At 35.5% G+C, this 21,030-nt stretch overlaps 1 protein-coding gene across 6 annotated transcripts in view; it reads right to left on the reverse strand.

Annotated features, from left to right (window-relative positions):
* The window catches only part of LOC756368 (protein eyes shut), a 64,868-nt gene that overhangs the window by 15,702 nt on the left and 28,136 nt on the right, over nt 1–21,030 (reverse strand). For 5 of the 6 annotated variants that reach the window (XM_030979929.1, XM_030979925.1, XM_030979924.1 and 2 more), the window contains 4 exons: nt 17,588–17,853; nt 11,236–11,347; nt 9,569–9,708; nt 5,571–5,676 (listed from right to left, as the gene is read on the reverse strand). In XM_030979929.1, coding sequence (XP_030835789.1) covers nt 5,571–5,676; nt 9,569–9,708; nt 11,236–11,347; nt 17,588–17,853 — 624 coding nt within the window. The remainder of the gene's footprint in view (nt 1–5,570; nt 5,677–9,568; nt 9,709–11,235; nt 11,348–17,587; nt 17,854–21,030) is intronic. The other variant, XM_030979926.1, reaches the window with a different exon arrangement.

A 21,030-nucleotide genomic window follows, 5' to 3' on the forward strand; every position in this document is an offset into this window, starting at 1 on the left:
CCATTTGCACCCATGATGAAATCAATGAAGAGTTAGACTGATGTATGAATGATTTTAATGCATGCAAGAGAATCAGGTGGAATACAAGAAAGAGATGATTTTACATTTTACAATCTGAATCTCAAGACGGATAATAGACAGATAAAACATAGAATAGAGCCGACAATAGGAAGGAAAGAAAGAAAACACAAACACGATGCCTCCTGCCCCTTTAACCTTACGCATAAATTTAAGAAAGTGGAAATAAAGGAATATGTAATATTTCCCAGTACAGCTTTTTTTGCGGCTATTAAAAACAACTGGTTTGGAATGGAAACCTTTGGACCAATTTTAGATAAAGGAAAACGAAAAACCCACCTCAAAACACAAAACTCAAGGATTTCACATAAACACTGAATTGCACGATCTTTATGTACTTTTTTCTCATTCGAATGTATTTAATTTAGATCTAATTAAAGTAGGAATATGATTAAATATATTCTATATCTATTATTTAAAATGTAGAATATGAGATCAGTTATCAAGTTAACTAAAAAACAGCTAATAATATCATATGACATAGAACTGGGGAGTGTTTCACAAAGACTAAGATCGACTTAAGCTAGACTTAAACTATGGCAGGGCATTCATGCCACTGTTTGCTCTAACCATTGTTGAAGAAAACAGTCTTAAATATAACTCAAGTATACAATGTAAGTACCTTTTTTTCTTCCACAATGAACAATCAATAAATTTAAATTCTGTAGATTTGTGACGTCCCTTGAGGGAGACCAATGGTGAGAGCAACCAGTGGCATGAAAGGCCTGCCATAGTTCAAGTCCAACTTAAGTCGATTTTAGTCTTTGAGAAACACCCCAGGTATATATTTTTTTTAAAAATCACTTCAAGAATTTCCAAAAGATCTTGTCAGCCATTTTAAATTCAAAATTCAAAATTTGTATTTGCATCAGTGTTTGAGTGAAATCCTCTCCTTAGTCCAAAGACATTTGTAACCATGGTAATGAGATGAAAAAGATATGAATGTGCCATGATCAACATATTCTCTCATTCATATATATATATAAGATGAAGTGCAGTATATACTTTATAAAATGTGAAACATAACAATGCCAGCAATAAAGAAATGCATTTAAATAACGTGATTCACAGTAATTCTTCAAAATATCCATAAAAACCACCATTTTCAGATACAAGCATAATGTGATAAATGTATGCATATAAATCATCAAAATCATACTTAATGCTTTCCTCAAATTGCCTCACATCATTTCCCTTTCAACTGAAAGAGTGTAAAAAGCTGAAATCTAGAATGTCACCATATACACAGCATACTATGCCAATACACAATGTATAATGCAGATATTGGGTAAAATTCAATGTTGTTCAAAATATTCAAAGCATGCAATGTAGTGCAAAGTGGTATATTTTCCTGACCAATAGCTATACCAGTTTTGTTTATATTTTTTAAATCCCACACGCACACACCCAAAGATAGATTTCACATAAAATAAGCTGCAATTGCAGAATAATCATAGTCATACATGCAAAGTTGAGCTCAAACTGATTAATATAATGTCATTTTTGACCACAGCACAATGAGAAGGATTACCATGCAATCAAATCATAGATGTTGTACGTTCACTGCAAACAAAATAAGCTTTTTCAAGACAGGAAAAGTTTTAAAGCTGCAGATAAGGTTGATTTAGATATCTCATGAACAATTGAATTAAGAAAGCATATATTTCTGCTTTGAAAATATATAATAACAAAATCTAGAGTAAATGAACACAACAAAATTAATTTCACTTTTATATATTTTGTTTCTTTCGGACATTGCTATAATTTTGAGAGGTATTACCTCAAGTAGGTAATTAATTGCTTGAGCACAATATGAAGATTGCTATTTAAGTTATTGACCATAAAGTACAATTCCACATTCAATTCATGGCATCATTTTATTTTGCAATATTTGAACCTGAGCAAAGAGGAAGTAAAAATGCAGCTATATCACGATGGGGGAACACATCCCAGCTTAGATTAAAGGTAAATGTTTATTACAATTTAATAACTATGTATAATTATACACTATTAAAGAGAGGAAATTTAAAAAGGAAATGTGTATAGGTACAGTATTTCACAGGTGAGGCTAAGAACAGCCTAACAACTGTTCTATACTTTGGGTGGATCATTTTTGCCAAGAATGAAGATATCTTAGCAACCTGATAAATTTTCTCCATTTTCAGGGAGGGGGGGGGGGGTCGAAAAGGTGGAGCAGGGAGGGGGAGGGGGTATACTGGTGTATAGTGGAAAGAGTGTGCAAGGCCTATACAATAATACAGTGCATGTGCAAGTTACCCTAGAAAGATGGTGATGTGAAAGGGTGCAGTTTATGAAATAATGATGGACATTAAAGGCAGTGAATGAGAGGGAGAGAGAGGGAAATAAAAAATCTCTCTCAAGGAAAAAATGAAGATGGAGGCCATAGTCTCCTATGATGTTTAACAAAATTGAAGTCAGGAACTTTGAGAGAAAAGTTTAATCTTATCCAACACAGAGCTAAAAGATTATCAATTCTGTTCAAGAGTCTTCCTGCCATCAAAGAGGTTTGGCGATCTTCATTCTTTCCCATAGTCCATAGATGTGGACAGACAATGTTATCATATCCCGTAGATAGCACACTGACTCACCTTCTTACACCAATGTCTCACTTATTATCACTGTTATCTTTAAAGAAATGAAAACAAGTTCCCGACCAGAGAGCAGCTCTAGCTCATCTCCTTGGACACTGCTTTGAATCCCTCCCTCCCACTCTCTTTCCCCAACCAATTACACTCGCGCTACCATTGTAATCCTGACATAGCGGCTCACTAATGTTGCAGTTTGTTTTGCTTTCCAGCCATCAAATCCCCAGCTCATCATCGCTCTCCATTTCCTCAATCGATGGGGGTGCTATGATAGTACATGACTCATATGTTAGGTGTCCTCATTTCAATAGCTGAGCTATTCTAAGAATTATTTCCCAATCCCTGTTTTGGGTCTTCATCTCTTGGCGTCATTTCTATATACATTCATTCATCACACTATACATTCAGTCCCTTGTCTGCTCCCATTTTTGATGATATCTCTCTTCTTACTTTCTGGTTTCTACTTTTACTCATTAAATCTCTCTCTCTCTCTCCCCCCACCCCCTGTACACTACCCCCTCGCTCTCTCTCTTCCCCCTCTCCCTGTCTCTCTCAGTCTCTCTCTCTCTCTCTGCTTTTTCTGTTTATTCCTCTTCCATACCTTTCTTCCTCATCTGTCTCTTTCTTCCTCTCTTTCTGTCCTGTTAACGCCATGGTTACTCATCTGTTTCTCTATTTTTACTCTCATTTTCTTTGTTTTTCTCTTAATGTCTCGTTATCTTTGATGGTTTGGTGGTCTGTTTTTCTCACTTCTCTTTCTCTTTTGCTCACTTACTCACTAATTTCTTCAAAATTTCTCAATTTGTCACTTATTTATCTGTCTCCATAAATCTCTGTAATCTCTCTTGCTTATAATCCTTTTCTTTATCTGCTTTCTTCCATCCTTCCTCCTCCACTTTTCTCTCTCTCTCTCTCTCTCTCTCTCTCTGTCTCTGTCTCTTTCTCTCTCCCTCTCTCCCTCCCTCTCTCTCTCTCTCTCTCTCTCTCTCTGTCTCTCTCTTTTCCTTCCCATCTCTAAGTGATCATATTTCTCATGTACATCATGCATCCCAGGAAACGAGATGCAAAGAGAAATTTGTTATTTTCCATTCTATTGTATATTTCACTTCCAGTTGCAAGTCATTACTGCCCATTGCTCTCTACTAGACCTATCTCCACTTGTAAGGCCTGTATTTGATAGGCTCAGATTCAATCATCTGGTCCAATTTAAGAGAAGAAAGATTGAATGAGGTGTAGAAACATCAGAGTTGTTTCCTTCCCTAATCATTATCTGAATATCACAATCTGTTCACTACTGAATTTTCTCATTACCATAGGTGTAATACATGAGCCACTTGATTCTCATAGGCAAGGGGTTAACAGTTAGGCTGCTGTTTCTCTCTCTCTCTCTCTCTCTCTCTCTCTCTCTTTCTTCTATCACTCTTCCCCCCTCTCGCTCTGTTTTTGTTCTCTCTCTCCTCCCCACTCTCTCTCTCTCTCTCTCTCTCTCTTTCTTTCTCTCTCTCTCTCTCTCTCTCTCTCTCTCTCTCTCTCTCTCTCTTCTCCCCCTCTCTCTCTCAAACAAAATTCCTTTTCATTAATGTACAGTTTGTGTTGCCTGAGATAATAACCGGTATAATCTACAATGTACCATGCAGAAGGGGCATTAATTCAATGTAAAATGATAAAAGTTAGCTTCCTCCTGGCTGCATGATGTACCTGGAGACTTAATACACCATTGAAACTGAACATTTTTTTCTTGGCCCATAAATTCAATCCCACAGGGTCTTCTCATTCACCTTTCTACCATTTCTATCCTAAAGCTGTAACTCAAAGCCCTGGTAATTGCCCCGCTACAAGAGAACTTCCCCTTGGAAAGGGTTCAGTTACCATGGTAACATTAGACAGGTGTTTCACCTTGATCTTGCTAATGGACGGATGAGGAAATACAATCTATATCTCTGAGCATCTTAGAAACACCCCCTCCCCTCCCCTCCATGCTATGCTAGCTTTTTTTTACAAGTTTCCTGCAATCAGAACATTTAAACTGCATATCCAGTCTCTAACATTGAGGAATCCGTTCCCTGTCAATTATTTTCCTCCTTTGCTGGAAAAGAATGAAATTTTCATCAATCTGTTGCTGTCAACCTTCTTGGAGGTAGTACATCTTTTACTTTACTTATCAGTGCCAACAGGTGCATAAATATGCATTTGACAGTGAAAGAATTTTTCAATGTCAGGGCTTGGGCAATTGGATCTCGCTTTCTTTCAATTTGGATGAGAATTGGAAGAAGTTTGTCCTATGGTGTGTTGACAGATGCTTATCACAGCCCCATCAATATATACTCATGTCATGAACATCACTACAGAGCACTGCACTCTAGATGATCCAAGGCCCTCTTCTTGCACAAGGAACTCTAAACAGTCCAAACATTACTCTAAATCAAGTCGAGATGTCATTCATTATATAACTTATCACTGCACAAGTTTGCAATTTCCACCCCTTAAATGTTATTTGGGGGGGGGGGATTATCAAAAAGGTGGTGATGATAGTAGCAATGTTAAGGTAGAGAGTATGGATTTATCTGTAATGGTATGATTGCACATGCACTAGTAGTCTTGTAACAGCACTCCCACATTCAACCCACGACATGCATTGGACCAATGGGAGAAGGGCATGCAATCTGGACTCTACCATGTTGATATCTAGGGTAGATAGCTGTATTCTGGAGGGAGGGGAAACAAACTCTGTTATAATGGATGGTCTATATTTTCATGCAGTTTTATTTTTCAGTGATATTGCAAGGTGATGAGGAATAAACAAAATAATGTTGGTGCTTAAGCCTTTCAAAAGAAAAATAATTACAGAATCAGAAAGGATTTTGTATTTTTGTTAGAATGACTTACTTGCAAGTTGGTCTATTGATCCCTACGAGTTGATGGCAGGTTCCTCCATTTAAACAGAAGTCCTTGTAGTCTTCATTGCAAGGTATTGTGTGGTTGTCACTCAAAACTGTAGATAAAAATATAAATGAAATGAAATATAGATTTTTTTTTTGTTAGTTTAAAAAAAAAAGAAGCTAATACCAGCCCTGACAACATAATATTCTAGAGCAAACCTAGTACATTTTTGTAATTACAGGACACTGCAACACATAACAAATAAGAATGGACAAGTGTACATATTATTTGCTCTCTATGTCATAGATGTCATTGGAATATTGGTGATATTTAACAATTGCTATTCATTAAGATGGAAAAGACTAGGAAAAAGCATTTAAGAGAAGGTTGAGTTCTGGGAAGAGGTGAAAATAATTTGTGAGCATTACTCATTCTTATTATGCAAGTGTGGAAGAACATCAGTTAAGACATGTTCCCTGAAAAGCATGGCTCTTCAAATGCCTTCATATTTTAAATATGCATGTAACATCGTAAAAATCGGGGGGGGGGGCGGCTTTTTACGCCACGTGTTCGTGTAGTCCCATATACATCTTTCTGTGCAAGTGTTTGTAACTTTACCAAGACTTGGCCAAATTTCGTATCATTTTGATGATTCCAGAACCTTGCAATACACACAAATTCTTATATGTTAGATGATCGACCTTTTCTGGTCGGTTCCACATCGTTTCTTTCACAATGCAATCGCATGACCAGAACTCAACTTCATCTTTAAGCGGTTTCATGTGCCAATACTGCATAATCTGTCCTTGCAGGTCTTTTGATTGTCTGCGTGTGCTTCAGAAATTCAGAAAAACCCATTGCTAAACACCATTCTAAAGAGGTTCTTTTCTTATACACAGGGTTTCCTTTATCTTGTTTATTACTTTTTTTTGAGACTTAATGCCTAGAGACCCTTATTGTTTTCATTGCCACACATCAATAAAAATCAGTTTACAAGTGTCTCTGGAAATGCTCTAGGCTAGCTCCTACACCAATCTCCACCACGTAGAGTATCAAGATGAAAAGAACCTGTCACTATCCCTCCTCTCCCCCATACTCCTCCTGAACCCTCCGGCTCATCAGCAGATGATACATAGATCGGAAGGGAAGAGATACCTAAACACCGGTGCAACATTACCATGGCGATCGTGATGGATGCCCGATAACTACCCAAGGCATGGTGGGTAATATGTACCCTCTAGCGAGAGATTCATCACAGAGTTAACATGTGAAGAACATGACAGAAGTAATCCATTGCATTCAAACTTATAATCTTTTTTATTCAATAATACCTGTTTACTGCATAGATTTAAACCGAGCGAAATATGCCATGAAAACTTGTAATATATATTTGAAGCCAAAAGGGCGGGAAGTTGTTACCATATATTTTAACACAAATTTAATGCCATTAAAGCCCCTCTAAAGTGTTTGGAGCTCCCAAAAATTTGATGGCAAAATTTCACTTAAATTGTATCAAAATGTGAAAGAGAATGTCATTTAAGACAATCTTCTGCAAGGATTTTCAAAAGAAATGTGTTTGGAGTCCAATACTGATGAAAGAATACAAAATGTAGATTTTCTGCGTACAACAGAAAACCCCAATGATGTTTTCTTTCATCAATATTTGTCTTCAAATACTTTTTTTTTTTTTTTACACCTTAGGTTACATACATTCTATGCTCTATTTTGGAAATATGAGTATAACCTGAGAGATATGATGAGAACATTTTCCTATAACAGGTTATGATCATTATTGTACTGAATATTTCAATATCTATAAAGCACTACATTTTCAATTTAAATTTTGTATAAACAAAGAATGTCCTTCCGCTGGTGGTGAATATCCTGAAGAATTTACATCTCCTAAAAAGACACTCCAATTTCCCACATATTGTGAGACTTTCTGAAACAATTACATCAGCTTTCTATTATTTCCTCAAGTATTATTAGATTGTACAAATCAAAATGGCTGCCTCTAATTCCAACGGTGGACTTGTACAATATACTTAAGCCTGTAGGCAGCAGGAGAATGACATGATACATCGATCTGTTGGTAAGCGGTTACCTGTACAGGGTTATTAGTGGTCATTCTGATTGAGAGTTTGATTACCACGGAAACGCAAGACCTCACGAGGAGGAGGGGCTAAGATACAAGAGTATCTCAATGCTCAACTGTGGTTTAGTACACTGCCACATAGCTTTGCACTAACATGCAATGTATCTCATAGATGTAAACTACTGTGAACAAGCAGCTCTATATTTTGATGTTTGAGGAAATTTAATAAAAATGTATAAATACATATAAAAAGAACTGCTGAAAATTTCATTATTTTGAAAGTATTCGAACATTGTGTCCTTAATTCATAACATGTTCTTGATGATAAATATTAATGCTACCATAAATAGCCATTAGTTCATTTATGTAATGCTCTTACAGACTGTATTGATACTAATTCACAGCATTTTACATTTTTTTATTCAATTCATTTACACACAATGCATTAACATTATTTGCTAGAATACTCATAACATCTAATAGAGTTAAAGTTTTCAGTACATGCATTTAAACAATAAAGCTTGGTTTTTAAAAACAAAGTGGATTCATTCAACTTTCCAAGCCTGTAAGGTGGTCAGGATTTATCTTTCATCTTCTTGACTTCACTCACTGGATTCCAAAGATAAGGCACTTCATTTGAGATCTGCGGTAGAAGCTCACTTCACAAAATATCTTTCATTACACACAAGAGCTGAGATCTTGCATGATATCACCACAAGTAATTGATTGAAGAAGGATTTCCCCCATTTTCTTTATCTTTTACTACTAAATGACACTTGAATATCCATAAATTAATCCAAGATAAACAAAACTCAGTTACTTTTACAATTCTAATGATTTTTTTTGAGGGGGAGGAGTGGGGTATAAAACACAATTTCATTGAAATCTTGTTTACCAACATACCAAATTCATAGAATACAAGTGATTATTTCAATTTCATACACCAATAAAGTCATGAACTATTCTGTTTGATCATGCCTATTTCCTACTTCTTCATTATCACATAAATAACTGGGCAAGATAAAGACAGTAGAGCCAAGAACAGAGAGTGCCAATTGTGAATTTCAGTTTGCATCATTACTATCGTTACAGTCCAGACAGAAATCAATGTTGAATTCAAGGAAGAGTTCTAATAGAGTTAATTTCCTATCCTCAATCGTGCAGGAATGTGCTTTTTCCTATTGTGAAAGCGGGATATTATGATAGCGCTTCCCTGGGAAAATTGCACATATCCTTAGCAAGGTATATTGAACAGGTCTGTCATCATAACATCAAACAACTGGATTTCGATCATTGCTCTCATTAATTTCTACTTATAGACTTGTTTGTTTCACATCCCATAAGAACCCCTCCCATCTCCCCACCAAGTGGTTAAGGCAGACTAGATGTTCAAGCAGAGTCAAGTTATTGTCAAAACGGACAATTATGCAGGCATGGCACGTTTTCAAATTTCGCAAGTGGTCCAGCTTTGCAAAATGTTCATGTCGCAAAATAATTGAATTACAACTGACAAAACTGAATTTTTTAAATTCATGAATGTTTCTTGAGAAGTTTCAGTTACAAATTAATTCTCATTTTACAGCATGATGTTAGATATGACTCTATTTCCTCTGCCTCAGATGCTCATTCTGACTACCGTAAAAGATCATGTATGCCATTTACTTTAATGGAAGAAACAGCAAAATCATATAACTTTTGAGGTTTTGAATGCCATGGATTTTAAGGTCACATACATGAACATGTTGTGCCTTCCATCAGCATGACTGTCACTGGGATGGGTTAGTGACTAAAATCCGGTAATAGACTGAAAACTGGTATCCCTAAAAATGTGTGTGATTGTGGGCAGGTCAGGCATTATTAATAAATGACAATTTTGGTCAAGTAAGTTCTGAATGGCTTTGTGTCTTACCTGAACATGTTAGTCCGGAGTAATTATCTTCACAGATACAGGTGCATTCATCAGGTGACAGATTTCCGTTAGCTCCGCAGTCTAGATCAGGACATCTTACCTCTATCTCACACAGCTCACCAGTAAAACCATACGGACATCTACAGACAGAAAGATCAAATCGAATGTGAGACGCTTTGATGTACTTCAAGAGCACAGAGTCAAACAAAAATCACAGGGATATAGGAGAAATACACAACAGTTTTATCATAATGGTATGATTACTTCAAATAATCATTTAAGATTCCTCATTTTTCAACTGTTTATAATTGGGGACACATGTCAGAGTCTCATTTATGTTAACATTTTGAAATATACATTCAGATGTTCTGATTTAAAGTTAAAATAAAAACTGGTATATTCAAAACTGGGACATAGATGTTATTGGTCTCCAGCCTCTCAAAACCAGCAAAATAATTTGCTTCACAATTTCTTTCGTTCCACTTAAAAGGTATTCTTATTTGAAAGACCAATTCCACAGCACATCAATATATCTCAATGTATAGTGCTTTCACTCTCTATGCTGAATGTTAGATAAGCATGTGGCAATGCTATCATAAATGGCTATTAGGAAAATTGTCAAGTATTTTACTAGTGTAAACTAAAAACAGATTAGAAAATAATTCCAATTTGGTTTTAATTTCCTGTTAATCTGTGCACAGGAAATGAAATAGCATAGCATATGAAATGGGAACACATGTCACAGATCGGGTAAATATTTTCGCTTGTTTACTTCAGCCAGTTTTTGCAAACAAGCTGGAAACATTCATTCTCTCGCTGGCTGGACTGAATTTGATTTTGTTTCAACGCACAAACAAATTGTGACGTTAGAAGACTCCCTCTATCTCTCTGAACAAGTCAATTCTAGGTTTCTATCTGAAGAAAAGGCTTTCTTGACTGAGTTATTGATTTTTTTGGAGAGGTTTGGTCGTTGGCTCCTATTTTCTAGCCATCATTCTTCATTTAGAGAGCAGGGTAAACTGACCCCACATGAACTTTCTTTAATCAATAGACCGAGCTGAGGAGGTTTTTAACAGCCGTCAATGAATGTCACTCTGGCTTTCTTTTTTTTCAATTTCCTTCTCAGACTGGAGGGATGGCGAATGATGAGATGAGAGCAGTAATACAATAAAACCATGGGGGTAGTGGTATAATTGAATACTGACATATAGCAACAGCCATATGAGACACACGCATCAATGTATTTACAAATCCTAAATCTTTGTACTAATATACTGAGGTACAGATAAATATACTGTATGTGTATGAGAGGTGAAAACACAACAAAGTCATGTAGACAATTAATAAATACATATAATAAGGAAAGTGACATTTGTATTGAAAGATAATATTTCATCATCATTTCAATATTAAAATTTATTTCTTTATATTTATTTCTTCTTCATCCCTCTATAAGTGACCTATATATCTTTCAATGTCTTGGACTTCCCACCCTTAATTTTTAAAAATTTCCTTCATTCAGTAACAAAATTATTTGACTTTTTTTCCCCACCTCATTTTCAAAAATCATGAGTCATCTGGTCTCTTTGTAGAATGAAACCCAAAACGAGTGAAAACAGGTTAAAGGTAGAAAGCACTTTCTCATCAAGACCCAAATGTAAACTTACAAGCAATTTAGCGAGGCTCTGCTCCCTGATTGGCCGTCTGTGTTTGGAAACGTTTCGCATGTCCCTCCGTTAAAGCAGTACGTCCCTTCTTGACACGACGCCACATCGTCATCTAAAACAAAGCAAACACGAGTCCAGAGTCAGTGGATGAAGACGGTACTTAGGTCTGATCAATACAGCTTTAGACCGCTAGGCAACAAGCAGGAAACAAACTTGACACAAAGTCTACCGAGAGCCAGAAGGCTGTTCACTCATATACCTTTACTTAGAGTCTATGTCCTTCTTGCGCTCAGCAACAGATGAAATTTCCCTTTTCTATGCCATCAAACGTATTAACACTTCTAAAAGGTAAACCTAGGCATGAAAATAGCTCCCACTTAAATAACCTTCACAATGAACTCACCTACATCTGTCTCAAATAGAAAAGAATCAAGACATTTTACATTGTATAAAATCAAATACTTGATTGGAATTCATAGCTTATAACACAGAAGACCCAGCATCCCAACAATAATAATTTAACAGTTGAGAGCCAAAAAGACGTTAAAGTCTGTGGTAAATTAGGGCTTCACACAAACTTTTTGGAAGGGAAGGGGTCCAGATTTTCATTAAAAAGGATACATGTATAATTTGTATATACTACAATCCAACCATTATCTGTCACATCTTAATATGTTTCCTATCGTCTGTCAGGAGCCAAAAGATCAAACAGTTCAGAAATATTTGAGTTAATACCCTTCTGTCTCTCAACAAACCCATCTACGTAAAGAACCAGGATGTTCCATATCATCTGCCGAAAGCCAGAAGGACATAAATATCTTTGTGAAAGAATTACCAATCTCCTGGCTTTCAACATTACTCCATTTCACAAGAGAAGTTCTAATAATTGACATTTATAAGCTACTGAAATCACTGCATTTGACAAGCTAGGAGAAAAATTGTCATAAATACATTGCAGTTGTTACATATATTGACGTCAAATTTCATGAAAACAGACGCAAGGTATGACTCAACTTGCTTCTTACACTAGAAACGACAAAGACGTTTTTCCAAATCATTCTGACTTAGCTTCTCTTTTGATCTGATATCTGAGATGGTATCTTAGTGACCAGTATGAATAGATACAAATGATTAGAATTTGACGTCACGATGAGGTGCCACTATATTCCTACACCCACTCCTTCTGATGTTAAAGGTAACGCACATTATTGATAAAAATCAAAGGGGAAAATCTCTTTACTTAGTTTTCTCATGGACACACCTATGAGGGAAAAACATAACCTCTAGAAGATTGGCTTCAGAATGCCTGAATTTTTAAGAGATGCAGTGTAGCTTCCTCAGGGACAAGTGGATTAATATATATATATATATATATATATATATATATATATCTGAAATATAAATAACTTTTGTTACAGCTGATTCATTCCCTTATATCTCAGTCACACAGTGAACCAGACTCCACATTCCACAACGATTAAAAATGGACAGTTTCTTGTTCATTTGATCCCAAACTGACGCCAAACTGGTTGCTCTTGTATGTGCGAATGGGGCATCAAGAATATCTCATGGATGAAATGGTTAAATCTTAAATTTCACAAGTTACATTTTATCAATGTTGATAAATTTCAAAATTATGTAAAAAGTAGGAGTTCAAAAAGAACATTAAAATTAAAATATTAGATGAAGGGCAACATATATTGTCGGGGTGAGATGAAAGCTTTCAAGATTTATTGATGCAGAAATATTTCCAATTTGGCTTCAGACTAACTAGATGAAGGAAAAAAGCACATAGAAAATCAGACCTACAATCTCCTTACCGACACTGTGTTGTACTTTTAAGAAACTAGAGAATCATACGGTATCCATGTGTCTAGTCATCTGCTTCAAACATGGACCTGATTTCTATCACAGATAGGTATATTTCAGAATTCTCATGAGACAGTTGCCATGGTAACAGCTCAAATGAAGTTGGAATATGAATGCGATTACGATCACATGATTGTAATTGAAGGACTTGTATTGAGCAGGGTTCCTTTTGTGAGTCATTTATGAAAGATTAAACTCAATAAACAGTTCTCCCTCTCCCTTAATTCTCTCTCTCTTTCTTGCATCAAGGTTACACAGGCAAAGGCTGACATATAAAAGATACATTCATCAGAAAAATAGGTATTTGCTGGAAAAAATGTACAATAAACATGAAATAGCTTGACAAGAAGTGTAGTTCGTGCACTGAAAATTTTCAAATTCATTGTGAAATACTGGAATATTTCATTTGAATTGTTTAGCTTGTAAGCTTGTCATAGAACTAAACAAACTTAAAATGGTATAACAAAGGAGTAATTGCAATGAATGGAATCATACAAAATTATCATATAGATATACCATACAGTAAAATTTCAGCAGTTTGATAGAATTTCTCCTTTAAAAATAGACATCAGATCTTCCCTTTAGAGCGATTAATCTGAATAATCAGAAACTTAAGGAGTTGATCAGAGATAAACATTCTGAAAGAGAGGAGACAATTAATACTCGTTTGATGTTTTTTAAGAGAAACATATGGGTCCACATGTATTTTATAAATCATAATCATTCCTCCTCCTTCCTCCTCCTTCCCTTCCTCTTCTTCCTCTCTTACTATCCTCCAGAACTATTGAATTACAAGTCCTTAATCTTTATTTCCTCTTACTGATACCAATTATTAGTGCCATATGATGTAATCAACGATGTACAGACTCCCCTAGAATGAACTGACTCATACGTCATAGGATTTATATACACACAGCATGTCAGGAATACCTGACATACCACCATCTATAGGGGGAAGTTACACAACATATTTGAAATCATCCCTTTCATTCTTCGCTCATGATACGTCCACCACTTTCATACCTATGCCTAAGCTAGGCTGAATCAGTTCTCATAAAATCAAAATCTGAATTGTAGGAACAGTTCCTGCAAAAGCTTGTGTGTTGACTTCCAGGTATTTTTTTTTTTTTTTTTTTTTTGGGGGGGGGGGGGTTATATTAGTGTAGTGTACTACTAATAATAATTGAGTTGTGAAGTTCTTTTTTCCCCTGAGGATATTCTGATAAGCTGCTCAAGCAGTCAATGAATTTCTTTCTCTTGGGTACACCTTCACCTGGGTAGAGAGTAGCAAATGCAGACTAACCATTAGTATCAAGCACACATTCAACACATCAATGCACATTGCACATCTATTGTGCAATACCAATATACGTACAAAACATTACTCCTTATCATGAATCAATCTGGATTAAACCCACAAAAAAAAACATAGATAACATCATTTTCAAAGACTGAATCTCCATTACTTAAGCACTCTACATAATTAATAACATTTTATGCATGCTCAACCGATGTATGTATGTATGTATGTATGAAAGAAGCACATTCAACCCGTAGATAAAAGGACTGTGGTTGAGTTCTCACTAGTCCTTTTTTTTTGGAAGGTTTCCCATTTGGCATACCATCACGATGCACAGGTCTACAACCTTCAGTCTCCTGGGAGATGGTTTGTGTTCCAGTCAGGAGCATCACGCAATATCTTCAAAGCACTTTCAGCTTGAGTTATCCCTTACAAGTCCTATCAAGTAGCTACATTGTCTGCACACACAGACTCTTAGTTGACATTAAAAGACAATTTCATTAAGTCTTGAGCAGAGCCTAACTTTGTCAGTCTTTTGTTGTGTCAGGAGCAGATACAGTACAGTGTCTATTGACTGCGGTCTCTGTATAGTCTCTTTGCTCAGAACTTCTGTTATGCATTACAATTAACAAGGGCTCATGTGCTTGCAAACGAGTAACCACATTTCAATCTTCTTGGTACTGCTGAGTATTTAAAAGAAAAATGATGGATACTAAATTTGAGATCTTAAATCATGATTACTCTTAATTCCTGACTGATCTCGTTTTCTCTTTTATTTCTGATAATTTTTTTTTATTATTTAAGGCAATTTAATTTGAGATTAGAATTGAAATCCCTGTTGATGAGAAACAATAAAAAAAAAATGAAAAAAATGAAAAGAATAAAATCATTCAGATTTGTATAACAATAATTATATAAGATATTTTGACTGGGTAATGCTTTAAACAGTTGAACAAATACAGATCCTAAAAACATAACAAATGCTAAATACCAATATTCTTTAAAATTATTCTTTCATGAAAGCTTTGTTGTAGATATCTAGCTAGAAAAATAAGTTCAAAGCAATTTCCTTGTACTCCCAAGTGTTGAACAATTTCATTAGATAAAATATGTCAAGATAAAAGTTCTTTGTTTGATGATTAATTGAATAACTTGAAATTCTATCACCACTTTCATATTCTGAAAAAGGTCACACAAACCAGTAGCAGCATCTGATGTGTTTAAATGTACATTCACCTTAAGAATGTTTGTCTGCCTGCGTCTCTCATTCTGACACATATTCATGTACACAATGAATGATATGCTGTTAGTTAAATCAGTATCGCTGAGAAACACACTGTGTCGCTTATTATCCCTGCTTGGTACCAATTACATCGGCATTGAATGGGAGCTGGAAATGCCCTTTAAACTTCTCAAGTTAGATGTCAATATTAAAGTCTGTATTCCTTATAATGATGGTTAAGTGAGGCTCTATGAGTCATCGCATTTTGCTCACGTAGTGCACTTTAATGCCAGCTTGAACTTCAAGTCCTATTTTAATTTCCTCTCTTTCTCTCACTCTTTCTCTCCCTTGTGGACGTTCTCTAATTTTGAACATAAAAATGACTTTGTCATCTTAAAATGCTACTGCTCGAAACAGTCATGTTAAATTCAACAGTGACAAATAGAGGTAGAATTAGGTTAATTACATTAAAATAGAAATTACTGACATGAACCATTCTCCTTTCTTTAAATCATTCTAAAAGGCAATTTGGTCCCAGTGTTAGAATTTAGCAAATGGCCATTTAAATTGCCCTGAAACACAAAATATTCATCAGATATGAGTCATAACATAAATACATGAATAAATCATAATTGCACAAATGAAGAAATAATAACTTTAAATTCAAATAAAACTGAATCTTAAAATCAAATTAAGAACAGAACATGAGTTCATTACATGAGAATCAACATCAATTTTGTTTCTAGTTTTAAAAGTGCAGACACAAATCACTTACAGCCATCAGCATTGACTACTGGTTACTTTTGGGTTAACGCTGCCTTGTGATTGGCTCATCTATGGGGTCATGTGACATTGTGTTATTAAGAAGAAAAGGAATGCTATAGATACAAGTAAAGAAGAAGTTAGAATCAGTATTGGAATTTAGACAGGTTAATGAATTAGCAATTGATGTTTATTTTGAGAGGCTTCATATTAAATAAATATTTGTTTGTATGGTTAATGGTGGAAAGCAATACAGAATGCTTCATTAAATGGAAAGCGTTCTGAATATATGTGGGGGAGGCATATCATGGTATTCATCTCAATGACAGTGTGACCTTTTATCTTTAACAAAAAAGTCTTTTCAATCGACGATTCCACAGATTCAGTTTCATTACTTTGTAGCACGTAATGAAATCAGCGAAGCAATTGATTAAAATTCTATCTTCCAATTTTTTTTTAAACATTACTGACATATAATGTCATTCAAAATTTCCAGCATGAAATAAAATGTTGATCAAATTAGAGGATATTGATATGCATTAAATGAACAAATTGTGTGTGAAATTAGACACATGAAAATTAATGTGGGCAATAAATGAACTTTGTTTAAAATACATGAATGTAAAGGTTAGCATAAGTGTATGAAGAACTGAAAAGTTAATTTTGAGGGGGTGGAGTTGTTAGTGGGAGGGTGGAAATGAAAGGAAGAATCTAAAAGCATTGGAGGTTACGTGACAATAAAGATTTCTGATGAATTGATGAATCAGTAGAGCTCTGTGATAACAAATCATATCATCTTTTCTTGACTGACTCTCTCTGTTCTTATAACTCTATAATCAAATCATGCTAACAAACAAAAGTGATATCCAACTTCTCGTCAAATATTTTGAAATGTTCAAAGATTTCATAATTAGTTTCCCCCCTTTTAAAAAGAATAAGACTTTGTTTTTGTTGTAAAATCTACATTTGTTTCTCTCTCAAAACATCTGACCAAGCAGGAAGCGCTATTGTTTTTAACTTGATATGATGCCAGATTCAAAATATTCATTACATTTCAATTTGATCTATCAGTCAAGAAAGTCATATGATATGCCAGCACATACTGATCATCAGTCACATGATTCAGAAACTGCTGTGTCACATGATAGATCACATGATTCAACCACATGACCCAATCACAAGCGTTAACTCAAGAGCACCTTGGTAGTCACTGCTGCTGCTGGAGCTGATGTCATTGTCAGATTCCTCCCCGACATCGACGACAGTGGAGGTGAACTCACTTGCACAGGTGCTGCCGCTGTAACCCTCGTCACACAAACAGGAACAGCTACCTCTGACCATGTTGCCATGGTCACCGCAGTTCAGTGTACAATTGTCTGGACTGATTGGCTGAGGGGTACGACCTGTAGGAAGTACTTCTGAACAACTTTGACCTTCAAAACCAGGGTTGCAGTTACAGAAACAGCTGAAAAGAAAATGAGAAACAAAAATCAATAGCGATGACTTCATGTTATTCCATAGTACATCTACCTAACTAAACTAGTAGTGCAACTGTTAAAAGGATAAAACATGACTTTCATTACAACAGTGTATTGTGTAAGAAAAACATCAGGCTGCTTGTTTAAAACATACAGGTAAAATATCATTTACATACTGTTGTACTTAATATATTCTCTTGAATGATCAGTATAGCCTTTGATATAATAGATGTTATTAGTATCTGGCAGGCGCGTACGCAGGATTTTTTCAAGGGGGGGTTTTAACATTTATAAATCGGGCCGAAAATTTCGCAACGACTCAGCCAGCCGCTGAATAAGCGGGGGGGGGGGGGGGGGGGGGTAAGAGGTCACTTTTTTTTCTTTTTTTTATTAAAAAAAAAAAATCCAAAAAGGGGGGTTTTTTAGGAAAATTTAGGGGGGTTTACACATATAAAAATACCAAAAGGGGGGTTTAACCCCCCCAAACACCCCCCCCCCCCTGTGTACGCGCCTGGTATCTGGTATGGTTTCTGATCGATTCTTGAGATAAGACATAAATAACATACAATGTGCTTGAAATAACAGGGAATACAATTTTTCTTTCTTATTTTGACTTGATTGTTATCGCTTTCATTTTCTCCTCACTTTATCCATTTTCTATCTCTTGTTCTAACTTTTTTATTGCCAAAGTAGCCAGTAATAACTTTGCAAGTTATGCTTCTTTGATTCATATTATCTTCCCCCATCTCTCTCTCTCTCTCTCTCTCTCTCTCTCTCTCTTTCTCTCTCTCTCTTCCCCCTCTCATTAGTCTATCATAACTTTACTTCCCCATCCTCTCACAATCTCGATCCATTGCTATATTCCTCCCTCCATCCATGTTTACACAACCAATAACAACACTGTGCCATCGTAATTGATAATTCCGATCAGATAACCATGCTCCTGACATGACACCATCCTTTTCATTAGACGATAATCAACCAGCAAATATGCACCCATTTCCCTCTTGACTTCAGAGGCAGATATGCCGCTGACAGTTGCGCAAATATCAGCAGCAACCCTAAACTTATGGCAAACAATAAACCCCAAATATGCTTGGATTACAACATTGATGGTGGGGTTAGATAAACAAAATGAAATTGAAAAAAAATCTTGTTACATCACAGACTGCCATGAAAATTTAATTGATTTCTCTCTTGGGGGAAGGTCAATGTATCATGAGCATCTGTATAAATGTGAAGAAATAACAGGTTATTTAACAGGATGCGATCAATAGCCGAATAGGATTCTCTAATGATATAAAAAGATAATTGATTTTCAAACTGAATCTTAATCATAAATGCAACTTACTTAGGGGAAACTTTATTATATGATGATTTTTAAACCATTGATATAAAGTTTCTATAGGCAAGGAGTAATTCAATCAGTTATTCCAAAGTGCAGAAATAAACATGCATTTTCCAATCACATTTCTACAAATGTGATATTTAATCCCTTAATTAACCTCTTGAATACTAGATTTGCGTATACCCAATAGGTTTGGTGCAGAAACGAATAAGTTCTGGTCGGCAATGGGTTAAAGAATAAATGGGATTATGGGGTACAAATGTTTCCATAGATATCCTCGCTACAGAATTGAATTAAATGGTTTATTTTTCTTTTTAATTAAGGCAATATCCTTTCATCTCTATTTAGACATTCATCACCTTTGGCAGTTTGGTAGCAATTATCCACTTATGTGTGGAGGGAGATCTGGGAGTTAACATGACACATTCATTTCATTCAGACACACAAACAAACACAACATAACTGAGGGGTTGATAATTTGTTTTTGAGACTGCAATTTTCAAAATATTTCCTGCTTGGAAAGAGGGGAATTTTGTGCAAGGCCAGACACATCAAAGTAGGTTTCTAGAATGAGATAGCTAGAACACAAATGTGTATCTTTTAACATGAATAATAGGGATCTCTCAAGGAAAAAGGATGTATCTTCATCCTCTTCCGTGTTCAGTAAATGACAGGGCACGTCATAATAATTATTCAGCATAATGGGGTTTTCAATTTTAGAAACTGGTAAAACAAAACTCCCTGTAACTAGATTCATATTTTTTTACACTGTATGTATATAACATAATAGATTTCAAATTAAAGGTAAAGACCAGTTATGGTCATCCGATTGCATTGTGAAAGAAACGTTGTGGAATCGATCAGAAAAGGTTGATCATCTAGCATCTAGCATCTGCAAGGTTCTGGAATCATCAAAATGATAAGAAATTTGGCCCATTCTTCGTAAAGTTACAAGCACTATACACAGAAAGATGTATATGGGACTACCCTATATCTCTCAAAGACCATGAGAGAAACAAATTTACCAAATATATGAATTAGTAGGCGGTTTCCCGGCAAATTTTTTATCATCATGTATTAGTCAAAACATATTCTTTCACATGATTGGTAATGAGAGCTTCCATTTCATTTTTTGAAATTGGGGCGTTACCTTGAAGTTTACAATTGATTATAAACCTTCCATGTAATTTCCATATCAGAATATACTCCACACCTTCCCCACGCCTTTCATCATTCAAGTTTTCTTAAGAGGCCATTTCTGGATCTGAAATAGAAATCATGACTTATGCCATTTTTAGTCAAGGACAGTAAAATAGACTTATAACAGCATCGATCAAGAGGGCTGGTGGAAGCAGTGTAGAGCCATTTCGAGAAGAAAATAATGATTTCTTTGTGACGAAATCGGAAAGAATGCTTGGCACGTTGCAGTGACGTCATTTGCACTTCTGTATATAAACCCAGCGCTGCATTATGCTATTGTATTCAATGCTCCACATCTCAAAAAGTACTGTCAGACCATAATGCATCAGCAGTGTAAATAAATCCCACTTACAATGTGCAGATCATTTGCCATTGCAGTTGAAGTGATTTCTTTTTACATCCTGACACAAACATTTGCAGTATGTTATATGCCAAAAATGGTCACAAGATTTCATATTTTGCCAAAAACATCTATATTGTTGGATATGCTGATGGTATCAACCTCTAATACCACCCAAAACAATTTCAAAAGCTTACTTTTTAGGGGTGAAATAAATGAATACATTGGGGTACGAATTGTTATCATCTTATTTTACACCAGAAACTTTAAATGTGG

This window comes from Strongylocentrotus purpuratus, unplaced genomic scaffold (assembly GCF_000002235.5).
Source record: "Strongylocentrotus purpuratus isolate Spur 01 unplaced genomic scaffold, Spur_5.0 spur5_scaffold_10, whole genome shotgun sequence".
Taxonomy (NCBI): Eukaryota; Metazoa; Echinodermata; class Echinoidea; order Camarodonta; family Strongylocentrotidae; genus Strongylocentrotus; species Strongylocentrotus purpuratus.